Source organism: Mobula birostris, chromosome 9 (assembly GCF_030028105.1).
Source record: "Mobula birostris isolate sMobBir1 chromosome 9, sMobBir1.hap1, whole genome shotgun sequence".
Taxonomy (NCBI): domain Eukaryota; kingdom Metazoa; phylum Chordata; class Chondrichthyes; order Myliobatiformes; family Myliobatidae; genus Mobula; species Mobula birostris.
In genome coordinates this window covers 153,361,444-153,387,679 of record NC_092378.1, presented here as the reverse complement: position 1 = coordinate 153,387,679, position 26,236 = coordinate 153,361,444, and the positions used below count along the sequence as shown (strand labels likewise).

At 48.5% G+C, this 26,236-nt stretch overlaps 1 protein-coding gene across 7 annotated transcripts in view; it reads right to left on the bottom strand.

Moving 5' to 3' along the window:
• The window catches only part of capn15 (calpain 15), a 277,686-nt gene that overhangs the window by 20,966 nt on the left and 230,484 nt on the right, over window positions 1–26,236 (bottom strand). For 6 of the 7 annotated variants that reach the window (XM_072269206.1, XM_072269199.1, XM_072269203.1 and 3 more), the window contains 5 exons: window positions 17,279–17,487; window positions 11,420–11,603; window positions 7,943–8,166; window positions 5,599–5,724; window positions 1,905–2,057 (listed from right to left, as the gene is read on the bottom strand). In XM_072269206.1, the coding sequence (XP_072125307.1) occupies window positions 1,905–2,057; window positions 5,599–5,724; window positions 7,943–8,166; window positions 11,420–11,603; window positions 17,279–17,487 (896 nt within the window). The remainder of the gene's footprint in view (window positions 1–1,904; window positions 2,058–5,598; window positions 5,725–7,942; window positions 8,167–11,419; window positions 11,604–17,278; window positions 17,488–26,236) is intronic. The other variant, XM_072269202.1, reaches the window with a different exon arrangement.

Sequence of the window (26,236 nt, the reverse complement as noted above, 5' to 3'; positions counted from 1 at the left end):
TTCGAATCAAGCAGGCAATATCTGTCATCAAAGATCCCCACCACGTGGGCCATGCCATCTTCTCATGGCTCCCATTCGGCTGGAGATACAGAAGACTGAAGTTTCACACCACCAAGTTCAGGAATAGCTCCTCCCTTCAACCATTTGGTTCTTGAATCAGTTGGTACAACCCTAATCACTACAATCAGCAACACTGACCTGTGGCCACTAATGAAACACAAATCACCATTTACAACCTACAAACTCTCCTGTAAAAACTCTTCACAACTCAAGTTTTTAGTATTTTTTTTGTACAGTTTGTCTTCTTTTGCACATCGGTTGTTTAGTTAATCTTAGTCTATTTATGTTTGTCATAAATTCTATAGTATTTGTTATTTTCTGTAAATGCCAACAAGAAAATGAATCTCAGGGTTGTAAATGGTAACATACACTAAATCTACTTCCACAATAAATAATAAATGGACTTTTAGTTGCTCTAATTGTGTTCTTTTTTATAAGATTTGCATATACTTTAAGTTTTTCTTGTGAATGCTGCCTGTTTTATTTATTCAGTGATACAGTGTGGAGTGAGCTCTTCGAGCTACACCACCCAGCAACCCCCGACAACCCCGATTAACCCTGACCTAATCACAAGATGATTTACAATGACCTGGTGCGCGTTTGGACCGTGGGAGCAAACCAGAGGGCCTGGAGAAATCCCACGCATTCCACAGGGTGAAATTACAGAGACTCCTTACCGAACAGCACCAGAGTTGAACTCTGAACTCTAGAACGACCCGAGCTGAAACAGCGTTGCGCTAACTGCTGTTACCATGGCGCACCTCTGACACTAGGGGCCGGTGATGCTGCCGTGAATACGTTTTTCATCAGACCTGTGCATTCATGGAGATGTGCATATGGTATTGACTTTGGCTTCCAACTCCAGCAGTGACCATCCGTCAGGGTAAACGTTAGAAAGAAGTAAAGGGTCACTGGATATTGAACCTAATGTGAAACAGCCCAGTAGCGTAACAGGATCAGTTCCGCCCGTTTGTATGTCCACCGCATGACCACCAGATGCTCCGATTTCCTCCCACATGCCGAAGGCCTACGGGTCGGTAGATTAATTGGTCACATGGTGTGGCTCGAAGGGCTGGAGGGGCCTGTTACTGAGCTGTATCTCTAAATGTATAAAAAACACAAAGCAGGTCAGGCAGTAAGTATGGAGAGGAATAAAGAATCGAGGGGAAGGAAGGTCTCAGCCCAAAACATCAACTGTTTATTCCCCTCCACAGATGCTGCCTGACCTGTTGAGTTCCTCCAGCAGTTTGCGTGGGTCTCTGGTCCCAGGGTGTGAGGCTGTGCAGTACTGTCAGGGAGTTCCTCCAGCAGTTTGTGTGGGTCTCTGGTCCCAGGGTGTGAGGCTGTGCAGTACTGTCAGGGAGTTCCTCCAGCAGTTTGCGTGGGTCTCTGGTCCCAGGGGTGTGAGGCTGTGCAGTACTGTCAGGGAGTTGGGATGTATGGAAAAGCTTTTTAAAAAACTTATTTCGAGATACAGCACAGAACAGGCCTTTCCAGCCCGATGAGCTGTGCGACCCAGCTACCCTCCGATTAACCCTAGCCTAACCACAGGACAACTTACGATGACCAATTAACCTACTAACCCGTATGTCTTTGTACTTTGGGAGGAAACCCACGCTCTCTCTCACAGAGAGAATGTACAAGCTTCTTACAGGTAAGCAGTGTTGGAATTGAACTCTGAACTCTGTAAGAGCACTGCACTAACTGCTGTGCTACCGTGGCGCTGATCAGACATGCAGCCCGCGGGGTAGCGACATTCCAGCGTGAGAAGACGGAGCCTGCTGTGATGGTGGGGTCAAGAGCACAGACTGGCACTGGAGTTTCACAAACCCTTGCACACTCACTTGATGAAATCTGAGTACTCAATCCAGAAGACGCCCTCGCTGCTCCCGTGCGCCATCAGCTCGTGTCGCAGGTGCTGCGGCCAGTGCGGCCAGTCATCTGACCAGTTCCCACTCCACGAGAAACGGCCCCAAGGATTCCGCAGCCTCAGCAACCTGCGCAGAAAGAGCAGAGTCGATGCAAATGAGCACCCCGTTGTCTCGGCGTGCCCTAAAGCTTCCAGGAGCCGCTCGACAGCACCAGTTGTTCCCTTCTGTTCAATCAGAGCTCAGAGTAAATTAATTATCAAAGTGCACGTATATATCCATATACTACCCTGAGATCCATTTTCTTGCTGACATTCACAGTAAATCCAAAGAAACACAATAGGATCAATGAAAGCTGCACCTAACAGGCAGTATACAAAAGACAACAAACTGTGCAAATACAAAGAGAAAAAAAAAACCAAATAAAATAATAATACATAAATCAGCAATAAATATTGAGAACATGAGTTGAAAAGTCCTTGAAAGTGAGCCCATAGGTTGTGGGAACAGTTCAGTGATGGGGTGAGTGAAGTTGAGTGAAGTTATCCCCTCTTTGGTTCAGAAGCCTGGTGGTTGAAGGGTAATAACTGTTCCTGAACCCTATATTTTCCTCCAATCACCTTAAAATTATCTCCTTCATATTAGCCATTTCTGCCCTGGGTAGAAGTTTGTTTATCCACTCGATCTCTGCCTCTGATCATCTTGTACATCTCTATCTTAAAGTCACCTCTCATCCTCCATCATTCCAAGGAGAAAAGCCCCAGCTCACTCAGCCGTTTTATTAAGTGTTCTTACAACGCTGTAACCACCAAGATTCATGCCTCATTCTTGGCTTCTGAAGAACCTCTGGATCAATATCTCCCAATCCAGTTATCTTCCCAAATTGCACTGGGATCAAGCCCTGTATCCAGGCAGGATCAGAAAAAGCTGGGGATACTCAGCAGGACAGGCAGCTTCTGTGGGGAGAGAAACAGTGACTGGTGCCGATGGATGACCTTTCATTGTGAGAAAACTGACGAAAGGTTACCAACATGAAGCACTTAGTGAGTTTCTCTTTCCATGAACACTGCCAGACCGAAGTTCAAGTTTACTGTCATGAGATTGATCTTGGAGTAGGTGAAAAGGTCAGCATAATATTGTGGGCCAAGGGTGTGTACTCTGCTGTACTGCTCTATGTATACACAGGACATAAACACCATGAAAATTAGCTTTTTGCAGCAGCAGTACAAATGTAAATCACGTAAACTTAACAAAAATACACTGAATATCTGCAACAGTTTCTGTTACAGTTCAAATCTTCAGCAACTACATTTCAATCTTCAGTTTTTGCTTTAAACATTTCAAGCAGCTTCCTATAAATTTTGATGAATTACAATAGGTTGGAATTTAAGCTTTCCCTCCGCCCAGCTTCTTATTCTGCCGTCTTCCCTCTCCCTTTCCAGTCCTGAGAAAGGGTCTCGGCCCCAAGCGTCAGCTGTTGTTCATTTCCATGGGCGCTGCCTGACCTGCTGAGTTCCTCCAGCATTTTGTGTGCCGCTGTAGTTAAACCCACCCCCTCATTCAACCATCAGGTCTAAGGAAACACACCCAGACCACAGTAGCAAGATCTCGTACTGACATATGGAGGGAAAGGGGGCCAGCCTAGACTGGGATCTTGGTCAGCATTGACCAGTCGGGCTGAAGGGTCTGCTCTCCTGCTGTATGACTCTACGATGCTCGAATGAATTGAGCATTCTCAGGCAGTTCTACAAGGGCTGCATAGGGCGACCTATGGCTTGGTTACACAGAGACTTCAAGAAGATCTTTAAGGGAGAAGTTCAGGGAGGGGATTGCGGAGTTCAGGACCTTGGCAAGAAGGCCAAAGGCGGAGCACTGGAAATCAGAATGTAGTGAAGGGCAGAAGTGAAGTGATGGACAGGGCCCAGTCCATGTCCATCACAAGCAGAGCTCCCCCCACCACTGAGCACAGTTACATGAAGCGTTGCCACAGGAAAGCAGAGGATCCTCACCATCCAGGTCATGCTCTCTTCTTGCGACTACCATCGAGAAGGTACAGGAGCCTCAGGTCCCACACCACCAGGTTCAGTAACAGTTATTACCCCTCAACCATCAGGCTCCCGAACCAGTGTGAATAACTTCAGTCACCTCAACTTTGAACAGATTCCACAACCTACAGGCTCACCTTCAATAGTCCCTTACAACTCATGATCTCAGTATTATTAATTTATTTCAACAATTAGTCTGCTTTGTATATTGGTTTTGTCAGTTTTTATATTTTTTTGGCAATTCTATTGTATTTCTTTATTTCCTGTAAATGCCCGCAAGAAAACGAATTTCAAGGTGACAGATACATATGTACTTCGATAAATAAATTTACTTTGATTTTGCCTTTGAACTCAAAATAAACCAAAGTTCTAAGCTCAAAGAACTGTTGGTTGACTATCATAAGTAAAGGGATGGAGAAGGAAAAAGGGCAGAAATTATTAAATGGAGACAGGAGACTGCAGATGCTGGAATTCTGGAGAACACACAGGGAAGACTATCAAAGCTTGGAGCAGGACCTGGACCAGCTGGAAAGATGGGCTGAAAAATGGCAGAAGAAATTTAATGCATACAGACAGGAGAGAGTGAGGACAAACCAGGGTAGGTCTTACACCGTGAACGCCTGGGCACTGAGGAGTGCAGTAGAACACTGTATCTGGGAATACAGATCCATAATTCCTTGAAACTGGCATCGCAGGTACCCTATCTAGGGTTGTAAAGAAAGCTTTTGGCACGTTGGCCTTTCTAAATCAAAGTATTGAGTACAGGAGTTGTGACATTATGTTGAAGTTGTCTAAGGTGATGGTGAGGCCTCATTTGGAGTATTGTGTGCAGTTCTTGTCAATTACCCACAGGAAATTTATCGATAAGGTTGAAAGAGTACAGAGAAAATTTACAAGGACATTGCAGGACTTGAGGACCTGAGTTATCGGGAAAGGTGAATAAATTAGGACTTCATTCCCTGGAGTGTAGAAGAACGAGAGTGGATTTGACAGACAAAATTATGAGGGGTATAGATAGGGTGAATGCAAAATGCAAACAGGCTTTTTCCAGTGACATTGGATGAGACTAGAAGTAGAAGTTATGGGTTAAGGGCGAAAGGTGAAATGTTTAAGGGGAATGTCTTCACTCAGAGGGTGGTGAGAGTGTGGAACGAGTTGCCAGCAGAAGTGATGGATGTGGGTTCCATTGCAAGAGAATAAGAGAAGTTTGGATAGGTACGTGGATGGGAGGGGTACGGAGGGTGATGGTCCAGGTGCGGTTTGATGGGACGAGGCAGAGTAAGGGTTTGGCACAGACTCAATGGGCCAAAGGGCCTGTTTCTGTGCTGTAGTGCCCTGGAGGAACTCAGTTTATCAGGCAGTGTCAGCGGAGGGAATGGAGATTTGATGTTTCAGATAAAGACCCTTCATCTGGACTTGTCTCCATTTCATTTTCACTGCCGATGTTCCTCCATGGACGCTGCCTGACCCACTGAGGTCCTCCAGTTCCTCTGTATGTTGCTGCGGTAGTTATTAAACGGCCTGTTTCTTCTCAAGGAGCATCAGAATAGTTAACCTGTCCAAGAGTCTAGTTACACTGGAGCAGGTGGAGGCTCCTTGTTCTGAGCTGTTGGCGGGGCCCTCACCTGTATCCCTGTACATCTCGGACATCTAGAATGGAGTAAGCGTGCCGGGGCCTCAGACCCATCGTCTCGTACGTCGTGTCATCGACTTTCATGTTCCCACCTCCACAAGACGCACCCATCAAAAACCTAAGTGTTTGAGAAGGGAAAGGGTAAGGGATATTGACAGAAACATTCAATCTAAATTGTACACAGTCACTTTAAATCAGACAAAATATTTTGAAAATATAACCTTTATGTCTTTGTGTGCTTCTGAGTTTAACATAGACCAGGACGGCACAGTACAGGCCCTTTGACCCATGACATTGTGTCGACCTTTTAACCCACTCTGAGATCGGTCTAGGCCGTCCCTCCCACATAGTCCTCCATTATACTATCTTCCATGTTCCCATCCAAGAGTTTCTTAAATGTCCCTTATGTATCTGCCTCTACCACCACCATTAGCAGGGCGTCCTACGCACTCACCATCCTCTTTAAAAAACCTAGCTCTGACACCCCCCCATATTTTATTTTATTGAGACATAGTACCGAATCAGCCCTTCCAGCTCTTCGAAACGCACCACCTCCAGCTGCTCGCACGACCACCCACCATCTCCCAGTGACTCACACGACCACCCACCATCTCCCAGTGACCCACACGACCATCCACCATCTCTCGGTATCTCACACGACCATCCACCATCTCCCAATGGCTCACACGATCACCCACCATCTCCCAGTGACTCACACGACCACCCACCATCTCCCAGTGACTCACACACCCATCCACCATCTCCCAGTGACTCACACGACCATCCACCATCTCTCAGTATCTCACACGACCATCCATCATCTCCCAGTGACTCACACGACCACTCACCATCTCCCAGTGGCTCACACGACCATCCACCATCTCCCAGTGACTCACACGACCACCCACCATCTCTCAGTATCTCACACGACCATCCACCATCTCCCAGTGACTCACACGACCACCCACCACCTCTCAGCTGCTCACACAACCATCCAGCATCTCCCAGTGAGTCACACGACCACGCACCACCTCCCAGTGGCTCATATGACCATCCACCATCTCCCAGCTTCACGTGACCCTGATTGGGGGGCTGAGCAGGTGCTACACCTTGCCCAAGGGTGACCTGCAGGCTAGTGGAGAGAGGAGCACCTTACACCTCCTTTGGTAGAGACGTATCTCCATCCCACTGCAGGAAAAGAACCTTGGTCGCTGCTACTGTAAAGTTAAGTGCTGCTGCAAGTGAAGTCTCTCACTGCACTTGCGCATACTTTTTATTCATTTATTTAGAGATACTGTGTGGGACAGACCCTTCTGGTCCAACAAGTCACATCCCCCAGCAACCCTGGGACAACCTACAGTGACCAATTAACCTACTAACTGGTACGTCTTTGGACTGTGGGAGGAAACCGGAGCACCTGGAGAATGTACAAACTTTCTCACAGAGGAACTCCAAGCTGAAATAGCTGGGCCCTACCATGCCCCCCGCCATTATGTGACTGTTCCAGTCCCCAGAGAATTTTGACCACATTGCACTACAAGGGACTGTTTTGTCTGTTTGTTCTATGTTTTTCTTGCATAATTTTGTATAATATATGCTGTTCATTTATATATATGTTTTGGTGAATGTTGTGTGTTGGTAATGCTGCAGCAAGTTAGGGTTTTTATTGTACCTCTGTGTACATGTCCTTGTGCAGATGACAATACACTTGGCTTGGACTCGTACTCGACGTATGGCCGCCACTCAATTTGCGCGTGATGAAGCTGAGCAATTAGGTCAGTGTTATACTACTCTACCATGTACAGAGCTGAGGGCTGGGTGCCCCCTTCAGTCCCAACTACATGGCATTCAAGTTCTGGGCACACTGGTGTACAGCAGAGAGCAGAGAGCGTTCTGACTGGCTTCACCACAGCCTGGTCCAGGGGCTCCAACGCACAGGGTGGCAAGAGGCTGCCGAGGGTTGTGGACACAGCCGCAGCTCTCTCCACCATTGAGGACACCTCTCACGAGGCCTCGAGAAGGTAGTGTCCATCATTAAGGACCCCCTCCACCCAGGACACACCCTCTTCTCACTACTACCAGCAGGGAGGAAGTACAAGAGACTGAAGACACACACTCAACATTTTAGGAACAACTTCTCCCCTCCACCTGAATGGACAATGAACCCCTGAACACTAGTTTGCTCCCTTTTCGCACTAGTTAGTGATTTATTTTGTAATTTATAGCAATTTTATGTCTTTGCACTGTACTGCTACCTGAAAACAACAAATATCAGTGATAATAAACCTGATTCTGATTCGAGTCTTTGCCCATTCAGACACCCGGAGTAACTTTACCCAGCTTCCTTCGAGCTCAGCATTTTGACCCAGATGAGGTCCGTGTCGATGGGCTCCTCACGTGGGTTCGTTGAACTGACTTGCAGCATCAGACTTTCACAGGGGGCACCGGTGAGGGTGGCAAGTCCTTCAATGGCTCTCCCAGCCTGCAGAGCGAAGTAGGAGCCGTGCAACTTGGCCAGGGCCTTCTCGATCAGAGCCACCCAAAGCTGCTTCCTCTGGGCCTGAGCACACAGAACATTGACAGCAACATCACACAGGGTCTCCACGTATCAGGAAAACTACTTCCAGTAATCTCTCCACCCTCCCTCCTCCTCCTCTCATCAGCAACACACGCTAAATGCTGGAGGAGCTCAGCAGGCTGGGCTGGAAAGAAGTACAGTCGACATTTCCGGCCGAGACCCTTCAGCAGTGCTGTACTCTTTTCCATGGACGCTGCCTGGCCTGCTGAGTTCCTCCAGCGTTGTGTGTGTGTTGCTCGGGTTTCCAGCATCTCTCTTGTTTATGATTGGATCTCCTGCTCTCATTTTCCATTCCTCAAATGTGAGGCAGTGGCGATACCTCACATCAGACCACACTTGGAGAATTGTGTTCAGGTCTGGTCGCTTGTTATTGGAAGGATGTGGAAGCTTTAGAGAGGGTGCAAAGGAGATTTACCAGGATGCTGCCTGGATTAGAGAGCGTGTCTTATGAAAGTAGGATGAGCGAGCTGGGGTTTTTCTTTCTTGAGTGAAGGAGGATGAGAGGTGACTTGATAGAGGTTACGAGATGATAAGAGGCTAAGACAAAGGTGGACATTTGCCCGGGGCAGAAATGGCTAAAAGAGGGGGCATAATTTTAAGGTGATTGGAGGAAAGTGCAGACGGGATGTTAGAGATAAGTTCTCTACAGAGAGTGGTGGGAGTGTGGAACGTCCTGCCAAGCCTGGCTGTAAAGGCAGATACATTAGAGACTTTTGAGAGACTCTTAGATAGGCACATGGATGACAGAGAAAAGGAGAGTTATGTTGGAGGGAAGGTTAAAAGGTCAGCACCACATAGTAGGCCGAAAGGCCTGTACTGTGCTGTAGTGTTCTCTGTTCCATCCCATGAATGCCCAATATCAAGGTTGTAGGTCAGTCACTGCACTGGTTGTGGCATACGATGTGACACTGCATACTTAGAAGGCACTGTAACTCCACAGAACATGCTCCTGAATTAAAGGTGTTATATAAAGGCAGTGGCAACACACTCAAAATGCTGGAGGAACTCAGCACGTCAGGGAGCACCGGAAACCGTCAACATTTTGAGCCAAGACCCTCCATCAGCACTGGAAAGATGGGGGGAGGGGAAGATTAGGTGAGACCAGGTGAGGGAGATGGGAGGTGAAGTAGGAAGATGGGAGGTCAGAATAAGAAGGTGGGAGAGGGAAAGGAGGATCCCACTTTCCAGATTCTTACTTCACCCCCTCCTCCCTCACCCACCTGGTGTCACCTATCACCTGCCAGCTTGTCCTCCTTCCCCTCCACCTGGCCCCCACCTTCCGATTCTGGCCTCTTTCCCCTTCCTTTCCAGTTCTGCCGAAGGGTCTCAGCAGAAAACGTCCACTGTCTATTCATTTCCAAAGACACTGCCTGACCTGCTGAGTTCCTCCAGCAATTTGTGTGTGTTGACTCAACGATTGTGTCAGTGGTGTCCTTCCCTTGCCCCAGACCAGCCGGGGAGACTGGAAACACCAAAACGCCTCACTTTGTCCTTCTGATACACAGCTCAATCGTGACCTCTTGTGCAGAGGCTCAGTGAAGACTGAACACTCGGAGGAACGTAAAATGCTTGAACAAGTTATCATCACCCCAGCCCTGAGCGTACACTGAACACTACTGCCAGCAATGACCCAATCTGTTACATCTCCTTCCACCGTTATTTAATCCCCATAGGAACCTTTAACAATCTCTTTCCATTGGGAATCCATAAATATTTTACAAATTAGTTAAACCAGCTGGTTAGGGGAATGCAATTTATTCTACACCATAATTCTCGCTTATTACATGAAGTATACTAACATATGCATGTCAAATTGTTATAACGATTTCTAAATTAATCAGGCATAGGACAGAAAATCAACTAAAAAAAGTGACAGAGAAAATGCTAGCAAAGTTCAGCTGAAATTTAAACTGTGAGAGAACAAAGGATAAATTTTAAACTCCGGAGATTCTGCAGACGCTGGATATCCAGAGGAACACACAAAAAATTGCTAGAGGAACTCAGCAAGTCAGGCAGCAGCATCGCCGTACGGGGATAAACAACCAGGACATTTTGGGCTGAGACACTTCCTCACGACTGTAAGGGAAGGGGGAAAGAACAGATTTATTTGTCTCATACAGTGAAAACACACACAATTACTCTGGATATCCACTGTCTGCAGAACTCCTGTGTTTATGACACACAGTGAAATGCATCATTTGCGTCAATGACCAACACGGGCCGAGGATGTGCTGGGGGCAGCCCACAAGTGTCGGCATGCTTCCTGCACCAACATAGCGTGTCCACTATCTACTAACCCTTACCGGAACATCTTTGGACTGTGGGAGGAAACTGGAGCACCCAGAGGAAACCCACACAGTCATGGGAAAAACATACAGAGAGTGGGGATGGACATGTTTCTCAGACTAAATTCAGATATAGGATCTCAATACAGAATGTCAACTATCCATCTCCCTCCACAGATGCTGCCAGACCCATTGAGCTCCTTGTTATTTAATATTTTTTAAAAATTTAGCAATACAGCTCGGTAACAGGCCTTTCTGGCCCAACGAGCCCAATTACATCCACACGACCAATTAATCCATTAACCTGGACGTCGTTGGACTGTGGGAGGAAACCAGAGCCCCTGGTACAAATGTACAAACTTTTTACGATCAGCGGTGGGAACTCAAGCCCAGTCGCCAGTGCTGTAAAGCATTACATTAACCATGTCGCCCCCTCACATTAAGCCCTTATAATCTGTTTCACCCTTGGCTGACATCATGGCAGATCTAGGCAGGCAGCCCCATCAGGTTCCATGCTTCCATGCCTACAACGCACTCACGGGGCTGCAATACATGCTGTTACTGTTACTAAGGTTAGGTCAGGACAAGGCCCTCATGCTGCCCAGAGGTGGAGATGCCGGAGGTGATATGGGAGAGAGCAGAGGTGTCTGTGGGACGCTGGAATATGTAGTTGGTTGGGGGAGCAGGGGTTGACCCCTCCCAGCAGGGGCTGCCCTCCAGTGTTCACTCGGTGAAAGAACATCCCATACCACTCATGGACTTGGGCTGTATATATTTTTTTGACTGTATGATTGCATACGTGCTAAGTGCTGTGTGCTGTGTGCTGTTGTTGGTGTGTTTTGCACCACACCTTGGACCCAGAGGAACGCTGTTTTATTTGGTTCTATTTGTGTATGGTTGAATGATAATTAAACTCTGAATTTGAACTTGGACGATGCGAGCCCTGGTACCTGAGAGAAGAGAAGGTATCCGTATTCGTCGCAGGGTAACATGTCATCCACCAGCACAGTGATCCAGGTCCCATCCTTGCAGAGCCGCACCTGGTAGGCACCCTCCAGGCAGATGGTCCGAGTGATCATCACCCTCTCCACGAGTTCCGGTCGTTCAGCAAGCACAGCGAGGGCACTCAGAAACCTGCGACGTACAGCAAAAAAGAGCAAGGAGGCAATGCCGAGGACTTATAACACTTTGGTCAGATTTAGAGTATTGTGAGCAGTTTGAGGCCCCAGAAAGGATATGCTGGCATTGCTGAGGGTCAAGAGGAAGTTCACGAGAATAAAAGGGTTAACATATGAGGAGTGTTTGATGGCTCTGAGCCTGTAACTCACTGGAGTTTCAAAGAATGAGGGGGAATCTCATTTTTTTTAAGATTAGCTTTATTTGTCACGCGTACATCAGAATATCAAAGCGGTCATGGCTTCCCCTTGTGCCAAGATGAGGCCACCCTCAGGGTGGAGGAGCAACACCTTATATTCCATCTGGGTAACCTCCAACCTGATGGCACGAACATCGATTTCTCCTCCCCTCCCCCCCACTCTGGCCCCTTACCTCTTCTCACCTACTTATCATGTCCTCCTTCCCTTCCTCCTATGGTCCACTCTCCTCTCCAACCCTGTACCTGGCTTCACCTATCACCTTCCAGCTATCTTCTCCCCTCCCCCCACCTTTTTATTCTGGCTTCTTCCGCCTTCCCTTCCAGTCCTGATGAAGGGTCTTGGCCTGAAACATCGACTGTTTACTCCCTTCCATAGATGCTGCCTGTCCCACTGAGCTCCTCCAGCATTTTGTGTGTGTTACAGTGAAATGCGTTGTTTGTGCTGGGGATGTGCTGGAAGCAACCCACAAATGTTGCCATGCTTGTGGCACCAACATAGCTTGCCCAACACCCTAATGTGCGCACTTTGGACTGTGGGAGGGCACTGGAGCACCCGGAGAATACCCACGCGGTCACGGGAACAATACACAAACTGCTTACAGACAGTGGCGGGAATTGAACCCAGATCGCTAGTGTGGTATAGTGTTACGCTAACCACTACGTTACTGTGCCACGCACATTAACGTCGGAAAACTCTCCAAATAAACAGGCCAGGCACTGTTGGAAAAACACCACGATTAACAGTGAAACACCAGTTCCAAACAAGAATCCTATCAAAAATCTCCCAAAATACAATGCTGACTGACCCAAATATTCCTATCTTTCACTGGTATTGGAATTGGTTTATTATTGTCACAGAGAAAAGCTTGTCTAGCATACTGTTCACACAGATCAGATCATTACAACAGTGCATTGAGGCAGAACCAGGTAAAACAATAACAATGCAGAATAAAGTGCAACAGCCACAGAGAGCGTGCAGAGCGGGTAAACAATAAGATGCAAGATCATAACGAGGTAGATTGTGAGGCCAAGATTCTATCTTATTGTACTCTCTGTCAATCGACTGATAAGCTGTCTTTGGGCCTGGTGCTATGTATTTTCAGGCTTTTGCATCTTCTGCCCGTTGGGACAGGGGAGAAGAGAGAGATCGTCTTCCCCCCTCTTCCATCAGAAGGAGATGCAAAAACAATCCTCCGATGGACAGACAGAGCCTGCCGGTCCTCGAGGTGGGAGGCTTGGAGAAGTGACGTAGAACATTGTAACATCGGAACAGCGAGTTGTTGGTCTCCGTTCTCATTGTTGCAGGAGCGACCTCTCTCCCTCCCTCGATGGCAGACAGCCTGTCTGAGATACCCACACGCTGGTTTGTGAACTCTAGTTTGATGGACCTTTTGTGCTGGTTTGGGTGCGGTGGGGGGGAGTCAGTGTTTCTGCTGGTGTGGGGGTGAGGGGATTGGTGCTTCTGCTGGTGTGGATGAGGGGGTTGGGGGGAGTCAGTGTTTCTGCTGGTGTGGGGGTGAGGGGATTGGTGCTTCTGCTGGTGTGGATGAGGGGGTTGGGGGGAGTCAGTGTTTCTGCTGGTGTGGGGGTGAGGGGATTGGTGCTTCTGCTGGTGTGGATGAGGGGGTTGGGGGGAGTCAGTGTTTCTGCTGGTGTGGGCGTGAGGGGATTGGTGCTTCTGCTGGTGTGGATGAGGGGGTTGGGGGGAGTCAGTGTTTCTGCTGGTGTGGGCGTGAGGGGATTGGTGCTTCTGCTGGTGTGGATGAGGGGGTTGGGGGGAGTCAGTGTTTCTGCTGGTGTGGGCGTGAGGGGATTGGTGCTTCTGCTGGTGTGGATGAGGGGGTTGGGGGGAGTCAGTGTTTCTGCTGGTGTGGGCGTGAGGGGATTGGTGCTTCTGCTGGTGTGGGCGTGAGGGGATTGGTGCTTCTGCTGGTGTGGGTGAGGGGACTGAGGGGGTTCGGTGCTTCTGCTGGTGTGGGTGGGGATGGAGGGGGGGTCAATGTTTTTGCTGCTGCTTGTGTGAAGGGAGGGGGCTTCACGACTTCAATGTTTCTATCATTCCATGGGGTTTCTCTGTTTCATGGATGCCTGTAAAGAGGACGAATTTCAGGTTGTACACCGCATATGTACTCTGACATTAACTGTACCTTCAAACTTTGAAACACTAGAGTGGGTGGGGTCTTTGATTACCTTTATTTGTCACATATACATCCAAACATACAGTGAAATGTGTTGTTTGTGTCAAATCAAATCAGCCAGGTTTCCACTGGGCAGTGCCAACGTAGCATGCCCACAACTCACTGACCCTAACGCGTACGCCTTTGGAAGGTGAAGAGAAACCGGAGAATCTGGCGGAAGACCGCATAGTCAGGGAAGCACATACAAGCTCATTACAGGCAGCGGTGGGATTCGAACCCTGATCTTACAGCTGCCATTGTAAAGCTTTGGCCTAACCGCTACACTTCCGTGCTGGCTGATTCACTGAGGCAGCGAGAAGTGTAGACAAAGTCCATTTGAAGTTTCAGTTTCCAATATAAACTTTAAAACCCTCACTTACTGCTTTTGAATTCAGCACAAATAGGGTCGATTTTAAAATCAGGTTAAGTTGTCTTTCTGTGGTAACATGCAATGTACGCAGTAGGGAGAAGCAACCATCTCCCCGTGTTTAATAGTCACAGCGTCATAGAATACTATAGCACAGAAACAGGCCCTTCAGCCCATCTAGTCTGTCTAGTCCTGTCGACCTGGATCTGGACCACAGCCCTCTATACACTATCCATCCATAGGGTATATGGGGTGTCAGGGAGGGGTAGCACCTCTGGTGGGGGAACATGTCGCGTCCTTTTCGGGGCGGTTAGTCCACCTTTGGTCCCCACCTGGCACTCAGCTCTCACCTGTGGCTCCCCGTAGCTGTTTGCATGTGACAGCGGCCACACCCTGGGCAATGGCTTCGACAAGCCGGCTAAACCAGGTGAGGGTAGCCGACGGCTCTCAAACCCTTGGCGAGATAGGGAGTTGTCTATCCCAGCATGTGAAGACAGACTCCAGCGGATTGAGCGGACGAGACCAATGGAAGGTCCAATGGTCATGAAGGCGGTCTCTGCAAGCGTCGTGGAACGTGTAGAGCAGGACAAGACACAGAAGACATCCTGGTCATCCACTGCACCTAGTCCCGTCTCCAGCCATCTTCACTGTCTTGCCACTGGATCCAGATGGGAATTGGGAAGAGAGAGTGAGGCTGACGCTGCGCAACTCTCCCTCACTTAAATCCAAATCACGCGCTAGTCTCGACACCATCATTATGGTGTCGAGGTCTTCATCGACGTCAATGATGGACGAACAACAACCCATCCATGTACTTATCCAAACATCTCTTAAATGTTGTAATCGAACCCACATCCACCACTTCCAATGGCAGCTCGTTCCCCACTCTCACCCTCCCGAGTGAAGATGTTCCCCCTCATGTTCCCCTTAAACATTTCACCTTTCACCCTTAGTCTATGACCTCTAGTTTTAGACTCACCCAACCTCAGTGGAAAAAGGCTGCTTGCATTTACCCTATCTGTACCTCTCCTAACTTTGTAAACAAGTTATGAATTGTATAATGCTCAGGGTAACAGACAGCTTGCCTTGTCATCAGCATGTGGTGTACCTCACCTCTGCCTCTGTCCCTGCTCCCCTACACAGCTCACCACATACGCTGCTGCTTCACAGCAGCCAACAAAGGTCTGACTTCCATTCACTCCCCCAGCAGCCCGTCAGCAGACAGACGCGGGGGCTTCTGAAGGAATCAGGAATCAGGAGGGTCGTGCCACTTCTGTCTTTGGCTCTCAGAGTGCAGGGAACACTCTCATTGCGGTCCAGATAATCCAGGACACTGGGAGATGGATCAAAGCTCAGTGTGGGGTGGACAGCGGCTGCTGGCACCTATGAAGAACAATCAAAAGATGCCACCGCCTCTGAAGCCAGAAGAAAGATCACAGGCAGCAGTACATCAAACACATTCCACATTCTGCCTGGACAGCTGCTGCGTCCTGTCCTCCGGGGGTTAAAGAAATTCAACATGTCCCCCTTGACCCTCATGGCTTTGTACAGCAACTGCTTTGCCTGTGACAGTATAGAAGCATAGAAAACTTACAGCACAATACAGGCCCTTTGGCCCACAAAGTTGTGCTTAACATGTCCCTACCTTAGAAATTACTAGGCTTACCCATAGCCCTCTATTTTTCTAAGCTCCATGTACCTATCCAAAAGTCTCTTAAAAGACCCTGTCGTATCCGCCTCCACCACCGTTGCCAGCAGCCCATTCCACGCACTCACCACTCTCTGAGTAAAAAACTTACCCCTGACATCTCCTCTGTACCTACTCCCCAGCATCTTAAACCTGTGTCCTCTCGTGCTAGCCATTTCAGCCCTGGGAAAAGGCCTCTGACTATCCACACAATCAATGCCTCTCATCATCTTATACATCTCTATCAGGTCACCTCTCATCCTCCATCACTTCAAGGAGAAAAGGCTGAGTTCACTCAACCTGTTTTCATAAGGCATGCTCCCCAATCCAGGCAACATCCTTGTAAATCTCCTCTGCACCCTTTCTATGGCTTCCACATCCTTCCTGTAGTGAGGCGACCAGAACTGAACACAATATTCCAAGTGGGGTCTGACCAGGGTCCTATATAGCTGCAACATTACCTCTCGGCTCCTAAATTCAATTCCACGATTGATGAAGGCCAATATACCGTACGCCTTATTAACCACAGAGTCAACATGCGCAGTAGCTTTGAGTGTCCTATGGACTTGGACCCCAAGATCCCTCTGATCCTCCACACTGCCAAGAGTCTTACCATTAATACTATATTCTGTCATCCTATTTGACCGACCAAAATGAACCACCTCACACTTATCTGGGTTGAACATCTGCCACTTCTCAGCCCAATTTTGCATCCTATCGACGTATGAAACTGCAGAGGGTTGTGGACACAGCTCAGCACATCCTGGGAACCAGCCTCCCCTCCACAGACTCTCTCTGCACTTCTCAGCAAAGCAGGCAGCAAAGGGATCAATATCTCTTTAAAGATTGGCCTCATTTATTTGCATAATCAATAACCCCTCTCCCACCCTGGATATTCTATCTTCTCCTCTCTCCCATCAGGCAGAAGATATAAAAACCTGAAACACATAACACCACACTCAAGGACAGTTTCTATCTCCCGTTATAAGACTATTGATCAGCCCCAAGTAGGCTTAGATAGACTCTTCACCCCACAACCTACTGGGTTATGGCCTTGCACTTTGCCTGCCTGCTCTGCACTCTCTCTGTAACTGTCACACTTTACTCTGCACTCTGCTATTGTTTTCCCTTGTGCTACCTCAGTTCAGGTGCTGTGCAAAACAAAGTTTTTCACTGTACCTCAGTAATCACAAACCAACTTACCAGCAATTTCCCAGCAGTCCCTGGGAGATATCAGAGGGACGCGGAGTCCTGAAGATGGACCATTTGACGTTCCGATCTTTGAAAGTGTTGCAGCTGATTTCATGGGGCCGCAGCCACTGCTTCACCCGCTGCTGGACACTGTCCCCTTCGGGGAAGCCGACAGATTGTGGGCCTGGAGGGAAGCTGTCATCCACAAAATTCACATTGTTCTGAGAGACAGAGGAGGAGAAAACAAGGGTCTTGTTAGGAATGAGGGAGAAAAAACCCACAAGAGACCAATGCATAGCATCACTGTTCCCTCTGATTTGCGTGGGTACGTGGCCGCGCAGTAACTGAAATGCTCTCATGTACAGCTTTCGTTGCCACACAGCTAGAAAAAATTTACGAAACATGGAAGATTTTCATTGTTGTTAATTTCAATTAATAAATAAAATCAAAAAATGATTTTTCAATTTTCATTCTAAATATTCATAGTATCATTCTAAAGTTTGTTATATGCCTTGTAGTGTGATGTAGGCGATCATGGTCACGTGACCATGACTGATCTTGGAAAGCTTTTCTACAGAAGTGGTTTGCCATTGCTGCCTTCTGGGCAGTGTCTTTACAAGACAGATGACCCCAGCCATTATCAATATTCTTCAGAGATTGTCTGCCTGGCGTCAGTGGTCACATGACCAGAAATTGTGATGTGCACCAGCTGCTCAAACGACCATCCACCACCTGCTCCCGTGGCTTCACGTGACCCTGATCGGGGTCTAAGCAGGTGCCACACCTTGCCCAAGGGTGACCTGCAGGCTAGTGGAGAGAAGGAATGCCTTACACCTCCTTTGGTAGAGACATATCTCCACTACACTACCATACACAGTATGCATATATAAAAAACATGTAAAGTGCCGCACAGTTTTCAGGCCGTGTACAAATTTCCTGCTCAGATCAATGGTTGGTCCACACAGCTGTAAATAATATTAGAGGGGACATTGCTCAGCATACAAACCCTCTGATCTTGACAGAGCAGCAACTATCCAACATGGTATGTAGGAGAGTACATCACAGCACAGGACCTTCCTTTTAACCTACTCTAAGATCACTGTTTCTCTTTCATCCATATGACTGTCTAAGAGTCTCTGAAATGTCCCTAAAGTACCTCCCTCTCCCACCACCCCTGGCAGTGGGTTCCACGCACCCACCACTCTGTGTAAAAACCTTCCTTTGACATATCACCAAGCTATGCCCTCTCGTATTAGCCTCTGCTGTCTTGGGGAAATTGGGCTGCCTACCCACTCTCTCAATGTCTTATACTGTACATCTCTGTCAAGTCACCTCTCCTCCTCCCTCATTCCAAAGAGAAAAGCCCCAGCTCACTCAACCTATCCTCATAAGACATGCACTCTAATCCAGACAGTATCCTCTGCGCCCTCTCTAAAGCCTCCACATTCTTCCTATAATGAGGTGACCAGACTTTAAATCAGTAAAAAATATTTCTGAGGCTTCAGAATCACAGGAGATTTTGCAGAAGGTACAAATGTAAAATGCTGGAGGAACTTAGGTCAGGTAGCAATGGAGGCCCTCCGCTGGTCAGGGTCAACCATGTCCCAGCTGTCTACACGATACACAACCCTGGGTACGGTAGTACGATACGGAGAGCAAGCTCTTCCCGTGCAGCAGGCTCTCCCTCTCCACACAGCTGACGAAACTAAGGGAACAGCAGAGACTGATACAGATTGGTACCAGCTTCACAGGAGTTGCCAGTCAGTGTTGAACTCAACGTTGGACTCCAGCTCTGCAGTTTTCCTTGGGGTTGACTCCTGAAGCCTTCCCAAGAGTGGGTATGGCTGCAAGGGAACGTGATCAGAGTTTTCCTTCTCCTAGATGAGCTTCCAACCACGACTGATGAGACCCATCTGCTCAAAGTGTCTGATTTGAAGTTTCAGTAACCTGCCTTTGCCCCTTCTGTCAGTAGAAACTGTTGTGCCGGACTTAGTTGTCAGAGGCTATTTGGGACACACGCCACTGGGAGCATTTAATAGGTTGTGAGAGCTTATCTCCATTAACTCCCCCCGCCCCGGGTAATGACAACCTTAAGGAAACAGGCAGCATAATTGGAGGGGAATAAACAGTCACTGTTTCGGGGCGAGACCCTGATTGCTTCAAATATTCCTGATTAATGTTTTGAAAAGATTGTTAAAGGAACTGCAATGTGTGTTAACTTGTTGGGAGCAAAGCATGATGGTTAACTAAATCACAAGTGGTGCTTCCTTCAAAGGATGTGACAAGTCTAGTTATAGGCTGCAGGCTGCAGGGGTTGTAATCAAGGCACGGGATGAGCTGGAGTTGTGTTGTACATGAAACTGATGAATAATGAGTGATAAAGAATCCGTTATGTCTGCAAGGAATGCACTAATGAAATATAGTCCTATAAACAATCTTGGGGTCCGAGTCCATAGGACGCTCAAAGCAGCTGCGCAGGTTGACTCTGTGGTTAAGAAGGCATACGGTGTATTGGCCTTCATTAATCATGGAATTGAATTTAGGAGCCGAGAGGTAATGTTGCAGCTATATAGGACCCTGGTCAGACCCCACTTGGGATACTGTGTACTGTACTGTGCACAGTACTGTGCTCAGTTCTGGTCGCCTCACTACAGGAAGGACGTGGAAACCACAGAAAGGGTGTAGAGGAGATTTACAAGGATGTTGTCTGGATTGGGGAACATGCTTTATGAAGACAGGTTGAGTGAACTTGGCCTTTTCTCCTTGGAGTGACGGAGGATGAGAGATGACCTGACAGAGGTGTATAAGATGATGAGAGGCATTGATCATGTGGATAGTCAGAGGCTTTTTCCTAGGGCTGAAATGGTTGCCACAAGAGGACACAGGTTTAAGGTGCTGGGAAGTAGGAACAGAGGAGATGTCAGGAGTAAGTTTTTTACTCAGAGAGTGGTGAGTGTGTGGAATGGGCTGCCGGCAACGGTGGTGGAGGTGGATACGACAGGGTCTTTTAAGAGTCTTTTGGATAGGTACATGGAGCTTAGAAAAATAGAGGGCTATGGGTAAGCCTAGTAATTTCTAAGGTAAGGACATGTTCAGCACAACTTTGTGGGCCGAAGGGCCTGTATTGTGCTGTAGGTTTTCTAGGTTTCTATCAATTAAGTTTACAAGGAATGTGTTAACAATGTATGGTTCTCCAAAAGCAACATTAATCAGTTCAACCAGAAATGTACTAACAATGGTGGGTCAAACAAAGTGGATTTAGGAGCTTAATATTGACTTTATTTATGTATCAAAATAAACTGTAAATATTTACACTGTGCAAGAGTCTCAGACACACGTAAAATAATTCTGTAAAGGGAAGATGCTTGAAAAATAGTCATGCACTTTGGTAGTAGAAATAAATGTGCAGACTATTTTCTAAACGGGGAGAAAATCCAGGAATCTGAGATGCAAAAGGACTTGAGAGTCCTTGTGCAGAACACCCTGAAGGTTCACCTGCAGGTTGAGTTGAGGAAGGGAAATGCCATGTGAGCATTCATTTCAAAATGTCTAGAGTACAAGATCAAGGATGTGATACTGAAGCTTTATAAGGCTCTGCTGAGGCCTCACCTTGAGTTTTGGGCCCCTCATCTTAGAAGAGATGTGCTGGCATTGAAGAGGGTCCAGAGGAGGTTCACAAGGATGATTCCAGGAATGAAAGTGTTATCCTACGAGGAACATTTGATAGCTCTGGTTCTGTACTCGCTGGAATTCAGAAGGATGAGGGGAATCTTACTGAAACTTTTTGAATGTTGAAAGGTCTAGACAGAGTAGATGTGGAAAGGATGTTTCCCCATGATGGGAGAGTCTAGGACAAGAGGGCACAGCCTCAGGATAGAGGGGCATCCTTTCAAAACAGAGATATGGAGAAATTTCTTTAGCTAAAGGGTGGTGAATTTGTGGAATTTGTTGCCACATGCAACTGTGGAGGCCAGGTCATTGGGTGTATTTAAGGCAAAGATTGATAGGTTCTTGATTGGACATGGCATCAAAGGCTACGGGGAGAAGGCCGGGAACTGGGCTTGAGGAAAACGAGAAAAGGATCAGCCATGATTGAATAGTGGAGCAGACTCGATGGGCCAGACGGCCTAATTCTGCTCCTATGACTTACGGTCTAAAAAATAATGAAATGAAAAGTTTTTAAATATCAAAAAAATTACGAAGAGTAGTGAACAGTAAAAAACTAAATCAATATTTGGCATGGTCACCCTTTGCCGTTAAAACTGCATCAATTCTCTTAGGTATACCATCGTGTAGTTTTATAAGAAAATCAGCTGGTAGGACGTTTCAAGCATCTCGGAGGATTTGCCACAGTTCTTCTCAGACTTTGGCTGTCTTGCTTGCTTCTGTCTCTCCAGGTATTCCCGGACAGCCTTGTTGATGTTGAGATCGGGCCTCTGTGGAGGCCAAATGATCTGAAACCATAGAAAACATCTAGGGGGCTAAGACTTTTGCACAGTACTGTACACGAACAACAAGGTAGGAGAACGGGGTTGAGGGGGATAATAAATCAGCCATAATGGAATAGCAGAGCAGCTAGATGGGCCAAATGGCCAAATTCTGCTCCTATGACTTAGAATATAATAATTAAACCATACAATACGTGTTCATCAGAGTTGCTGGTGAACGCAGCAGGCCAGGCAGCATCTCTAGGAAGAGGTGCAGTCGACGTTTTGGGAAGGTCTCGGCCTGAAACGTCGACTGTACCTCTTCCTAGAGATGCTGCCTGGCCTGCTGCGTTCACCAGCAACTTTGATGTGTGTTGCTTGAATTTCCAGCATCTGCAGAATTCCTCGTGTTTGCCCTACGTGTTCATGCTCACATTCATTGTCAGTGCTTCCAGTACTGTTCTGTTACATTTCTTCACACCAACAGGATGGTTCCCAGTTATGTGGACACCTGGGGTAGATCACTACTAGAGCTGATTCCCCCACCCCTCACCTCCCCATCCAGTAATGGAGAACCACAGAGTATGCTCCTTCCTCACCAAGACGTTCTGGTGCCTGCTCTGAGCTTCAGTGTGGCCCTCAGCACGTACTCTCACAGTCCGAAATGTGCCAATCAGCGGCCTTCCTCTACAGTCGGCAGCGTTCCTCCAGACACCTCGCCGTGCTTATCACTGATTTAGGGGCAGAGAACAGTCAGCAGTGTTCCTCTACAGTCGGCAGCGTTCCTCTACACTCAGTGGCATTCCTCTACAGTCGGCAGCGTTCCTCTGCATTCAGTGGTATTCTTCTACAGTTGGCAGCATTCCTCTACACTCAGTGGCATTCCTCTACAGTCGGCAGCGTTCCTCTACAGTCGGCAGCGTTCCTCTACAGTTGGCAGCATTCCTCTACACTCAGTGGCATTCCTCTACAGTCGGCAGCGTTCCTCTACAGTTGGCAGCGTTCCTCTACACTCAGTGGTATTCCTCTACAGTCGGCAGCATTCCTCTACACTCAGTGGCGTTCCTCTACATTTGGCAGTGTCCCTCTACAGTCGGCAGCATTCCTCTACAGTCGGCAGCATTCCTCTACACTCAGTGGCATTCCTCTACAGTCGGCAGCGTTCCTCTACACTCAGTGGCATTCCTCTACAGTTGGCAGCGTTCCTCTACAGTCGGCAGCGTTCCTGTACACTCAGTGGCGTTCCTCTACAGTCGGCAGCGTTCCTCTACAGTCGGCAGCGTTCCTCTACAGTCGGCAGCATTCCTCTACACTCAGTGGCATTCCTCTACAGTCGGCAGCGTTCCTGTACACTCAGTGGCGTTCCTCTACAGTCGGCAGCGTTCCTCTACAGTCGGCAGCGTTCCTCTACAGTTGGCAGCATTCCTCTACACTCAGTGGCATTCCTCTACAGTCGGCAGCGTTCCTCTACAGTCGGCAGCGTTCCTGTACACTCAGTGGCGTTCCTCTACAGTCGGCAGCGTTCCTCTACAGTCGGCAGCATTCCTCTACACTCAGTGGCATTCCTCTACAGTCGGCAGCATTCCTCTACACTCAGTGGCATTCCTCTACAGTTGGCAGCATTCCTCTACACTCAGTGGCATTCCTCTACAGTCGGCAGCGTTCCTCTACAGTCGGCAGCGTTCCTGTACACTCAGTGGCGTTCCTCTACAGTCGGCAGCGTTCCTCTACAGTCGGCAGCATTCCTCTACACTCAGTGGCATTCCTCTACAGTCGGCAGCGTTCCTCTACAGTCGGCAGCGTTCCTCTACAGTCGGCAGCATTCCTCTACACTCAGTGGCATTCCTCTACAGTCGGCAGCGTTCCTCTACAGTCGGCAGCGTTCCTCTACACTCAGTGGTATTCCTCTACAGTCGGCAGCGTTCCTCTACAGTCGGCAGCGTTCCTGTACACTCAGTGGCGTTCCTCTACAGTCGGCAGCGTTCCTCTACAGTCGGCAGCGTTCCTCTACAGTCGGCAGCATTCCTCTACACTCAGTGGCATTCCTCTACAGTCGGCAGCGTTCCTGTACACTCAGTGGCGTTCCTCTACAGTCGGCAGCGTTCCTCTACAGTCGGCAGCGTTCCTCTACAGTTGGCAGCATTCCTCTACACTCAGTGGCATTCCTCTACAGTCGGCAGCGTTCCTCTACAGTCGGCAGCGTTCCTGTACACTCAGTGGCGTTCCTCTACAGTCGGCAGCGTTCCTCTACAGTCGGCAGCATTCCTCTACACTCAGTGGCATTCCTCTACAGTCGGCAGCATTCCTCTACACTCAGTGGCATTCCTCTACAGTTGGCAGCATTCCTCTACACTCAGTGGCATTCCTCTACAGTCGGCAACGTTCCTCTACAGTCGGCAGCTTTCCTGTACACTCAGTGGTGTTCCTCTACAGTCGGCAGCGTTCCTCTACAGTCGGCAGCATTCCTCTACACTCAGTGGCATTCCTCTACAGTCGGCAGCGTTCCTCTACAGTCGGCAGCGTTCCTCTACACTCAGTGGTATTCCTCTACAGTCGGCAGCGTTCCTCTACAGTCGGCAGCATTCCTCTACACTCAGTGGCATTCCTCTACAGTTGGCAGCATTCCTCTACACTCAGTGGCATTCCTCTACAGTCGGCAGCGTTCCTCTACAGTCGGCAGCGTTCCTCTACACTCAGTGGCATTCCTCTACATTTGGCAGTGTCCCTCTACAGTCGGCAGCATTCCTATACATTCAGTGGCATTCTTCTACAGTCGGCAGCGTTCCTCTACACTCAGTGGCATTCCTCTACAGTTGGCAGCGTTCCTCTACAGTCGGCAGCATTCCTCTACACTCAGTGGCATTCCTCTACAGTTGGCAGCATTCTTCTACACTCAGTGGCATTCCTCTACAGTTGGCAGCGTTCCTCTACACTCAGTGGCATTCCTCTACAGTCAGCAGTGTTCCTCTACAGTCGGCAGCGTTCCTCTACAGTCGGCAGCATTCCTCTACACTCAGTGGCATTCCTCTACAGTTGGCAGCATTCCTCTACACTCAGTGGCATTCCTCTACAGTCGGCAGCGTTCCTCTACAGTCGGCAGCGTTCCTCTACACTCAGTGGCATTCCTCTACATTTGGCAGTGTCCCTCTACAGTCGGCAGCATTCCTATACATTCAGTGGCATTCTTCTACAGTCGGCAGCGTTCCTCTACACTCAGTGGCATTCCTCTACAGTTGGCAGCGTTCCTCTACAGTCGGCAGCATTCCTCTACACTCAGTGGCATTCCTCTACAGTTGGCAGCATTCTTCTACACTCAGTGGCATTCCTCTACAGTTGGCAGCGTTCCTCTACACTCAGTGGCATTCCTCCACAGTCAGCAGTGTTCCTCTACAGTCGGCAGCGTTCCTCTACAGTCGGCAGCATTCCTCTACACTCAGTGGCATTCCTCTACAGTCGGCAGTGTTCCTCTACAGTCGGCAGCATTCCTCTACACTCAGTGGCATTCCTCTACAGTCAGCAGCGTTCCTCTACAGTCGGCAGCATTCTTCTACACTCAGTGGCATTCCTCTACAGTCGGCAGTGTTCCTCTACAGTCGGCAGCATTCCTCTACACTCAGTGGCGTTCCTCTACATTTGGCAGTGTCCCTCTACAGTCGGCAGCATTCCTCTACATTCAGTGGCATTCCTCTACAGTTGGCAGCATTCCTCTACACTCAGTGGCATTCCTCTACATTTGGCAGTGTCCCTCTACAGTCGGCAGCATTCCTCTACATTCAGTGGCATTCCTCTACAGTTGGCAGCATTCCTCTACACTCAGTGGCATTCCTCTACAGTCGGCAGCGTTCCTCTACAGTCGGCAGCGTTCCTCTACACTCAGTGGCGTTCCTCTACAGTCGGCAGCATTCCTCTACACTCAGTGGCATTCCTCTACAGTCGGCAGCGTTCCTCTACAGTCGGCAGCGTTCCTCTACACTCAGTGGCGTTCCTCTACAGTCGGCAGCATTCCTCTACACTCAGTGGCATTCCTCTACAGTTGGCAGCGTTCCTCTACAGTCGGCAGCATTCCTCTACACTCAGTGGCATTCCTCTACAGTTGGCAGCATTCTTCTACACTCAGTGGCATTCCTCTACAGTCAGCAGCGTTCCTCTACAGTTGGCAGCGTTCCTCTACACTCAGTGGCATTCCTCTACAGTCGGCAGCGTTCCTCTACAGTTGGCAGCGTTCCTCTACACTCAGTGGCATTCCTCTACAGTCGGCAGCGTTCCTCTGCATTCAGTGGTATTCTTCTACAGTTGGCAGCATTCCTCTACACTCAGTGGCATTCCTCTACAGTTGGCAGCATTCCTCTACACTCAGTGGCATTCCTCTACAGTCGGCAGCGTTCCTCTACAGTCGGCAGCGTTCCTCTACAGTTGGCAGCATTCCTCTACACTCAGTGGCATTCCTCTACAGTCGGCAGCGTTCCTCTACAGTTGGCAGCGTTCCTCTACACTCAGTGGTATTCCTCTACAGTCGGCAGCATTCCTCTACACTCAGTGGCGT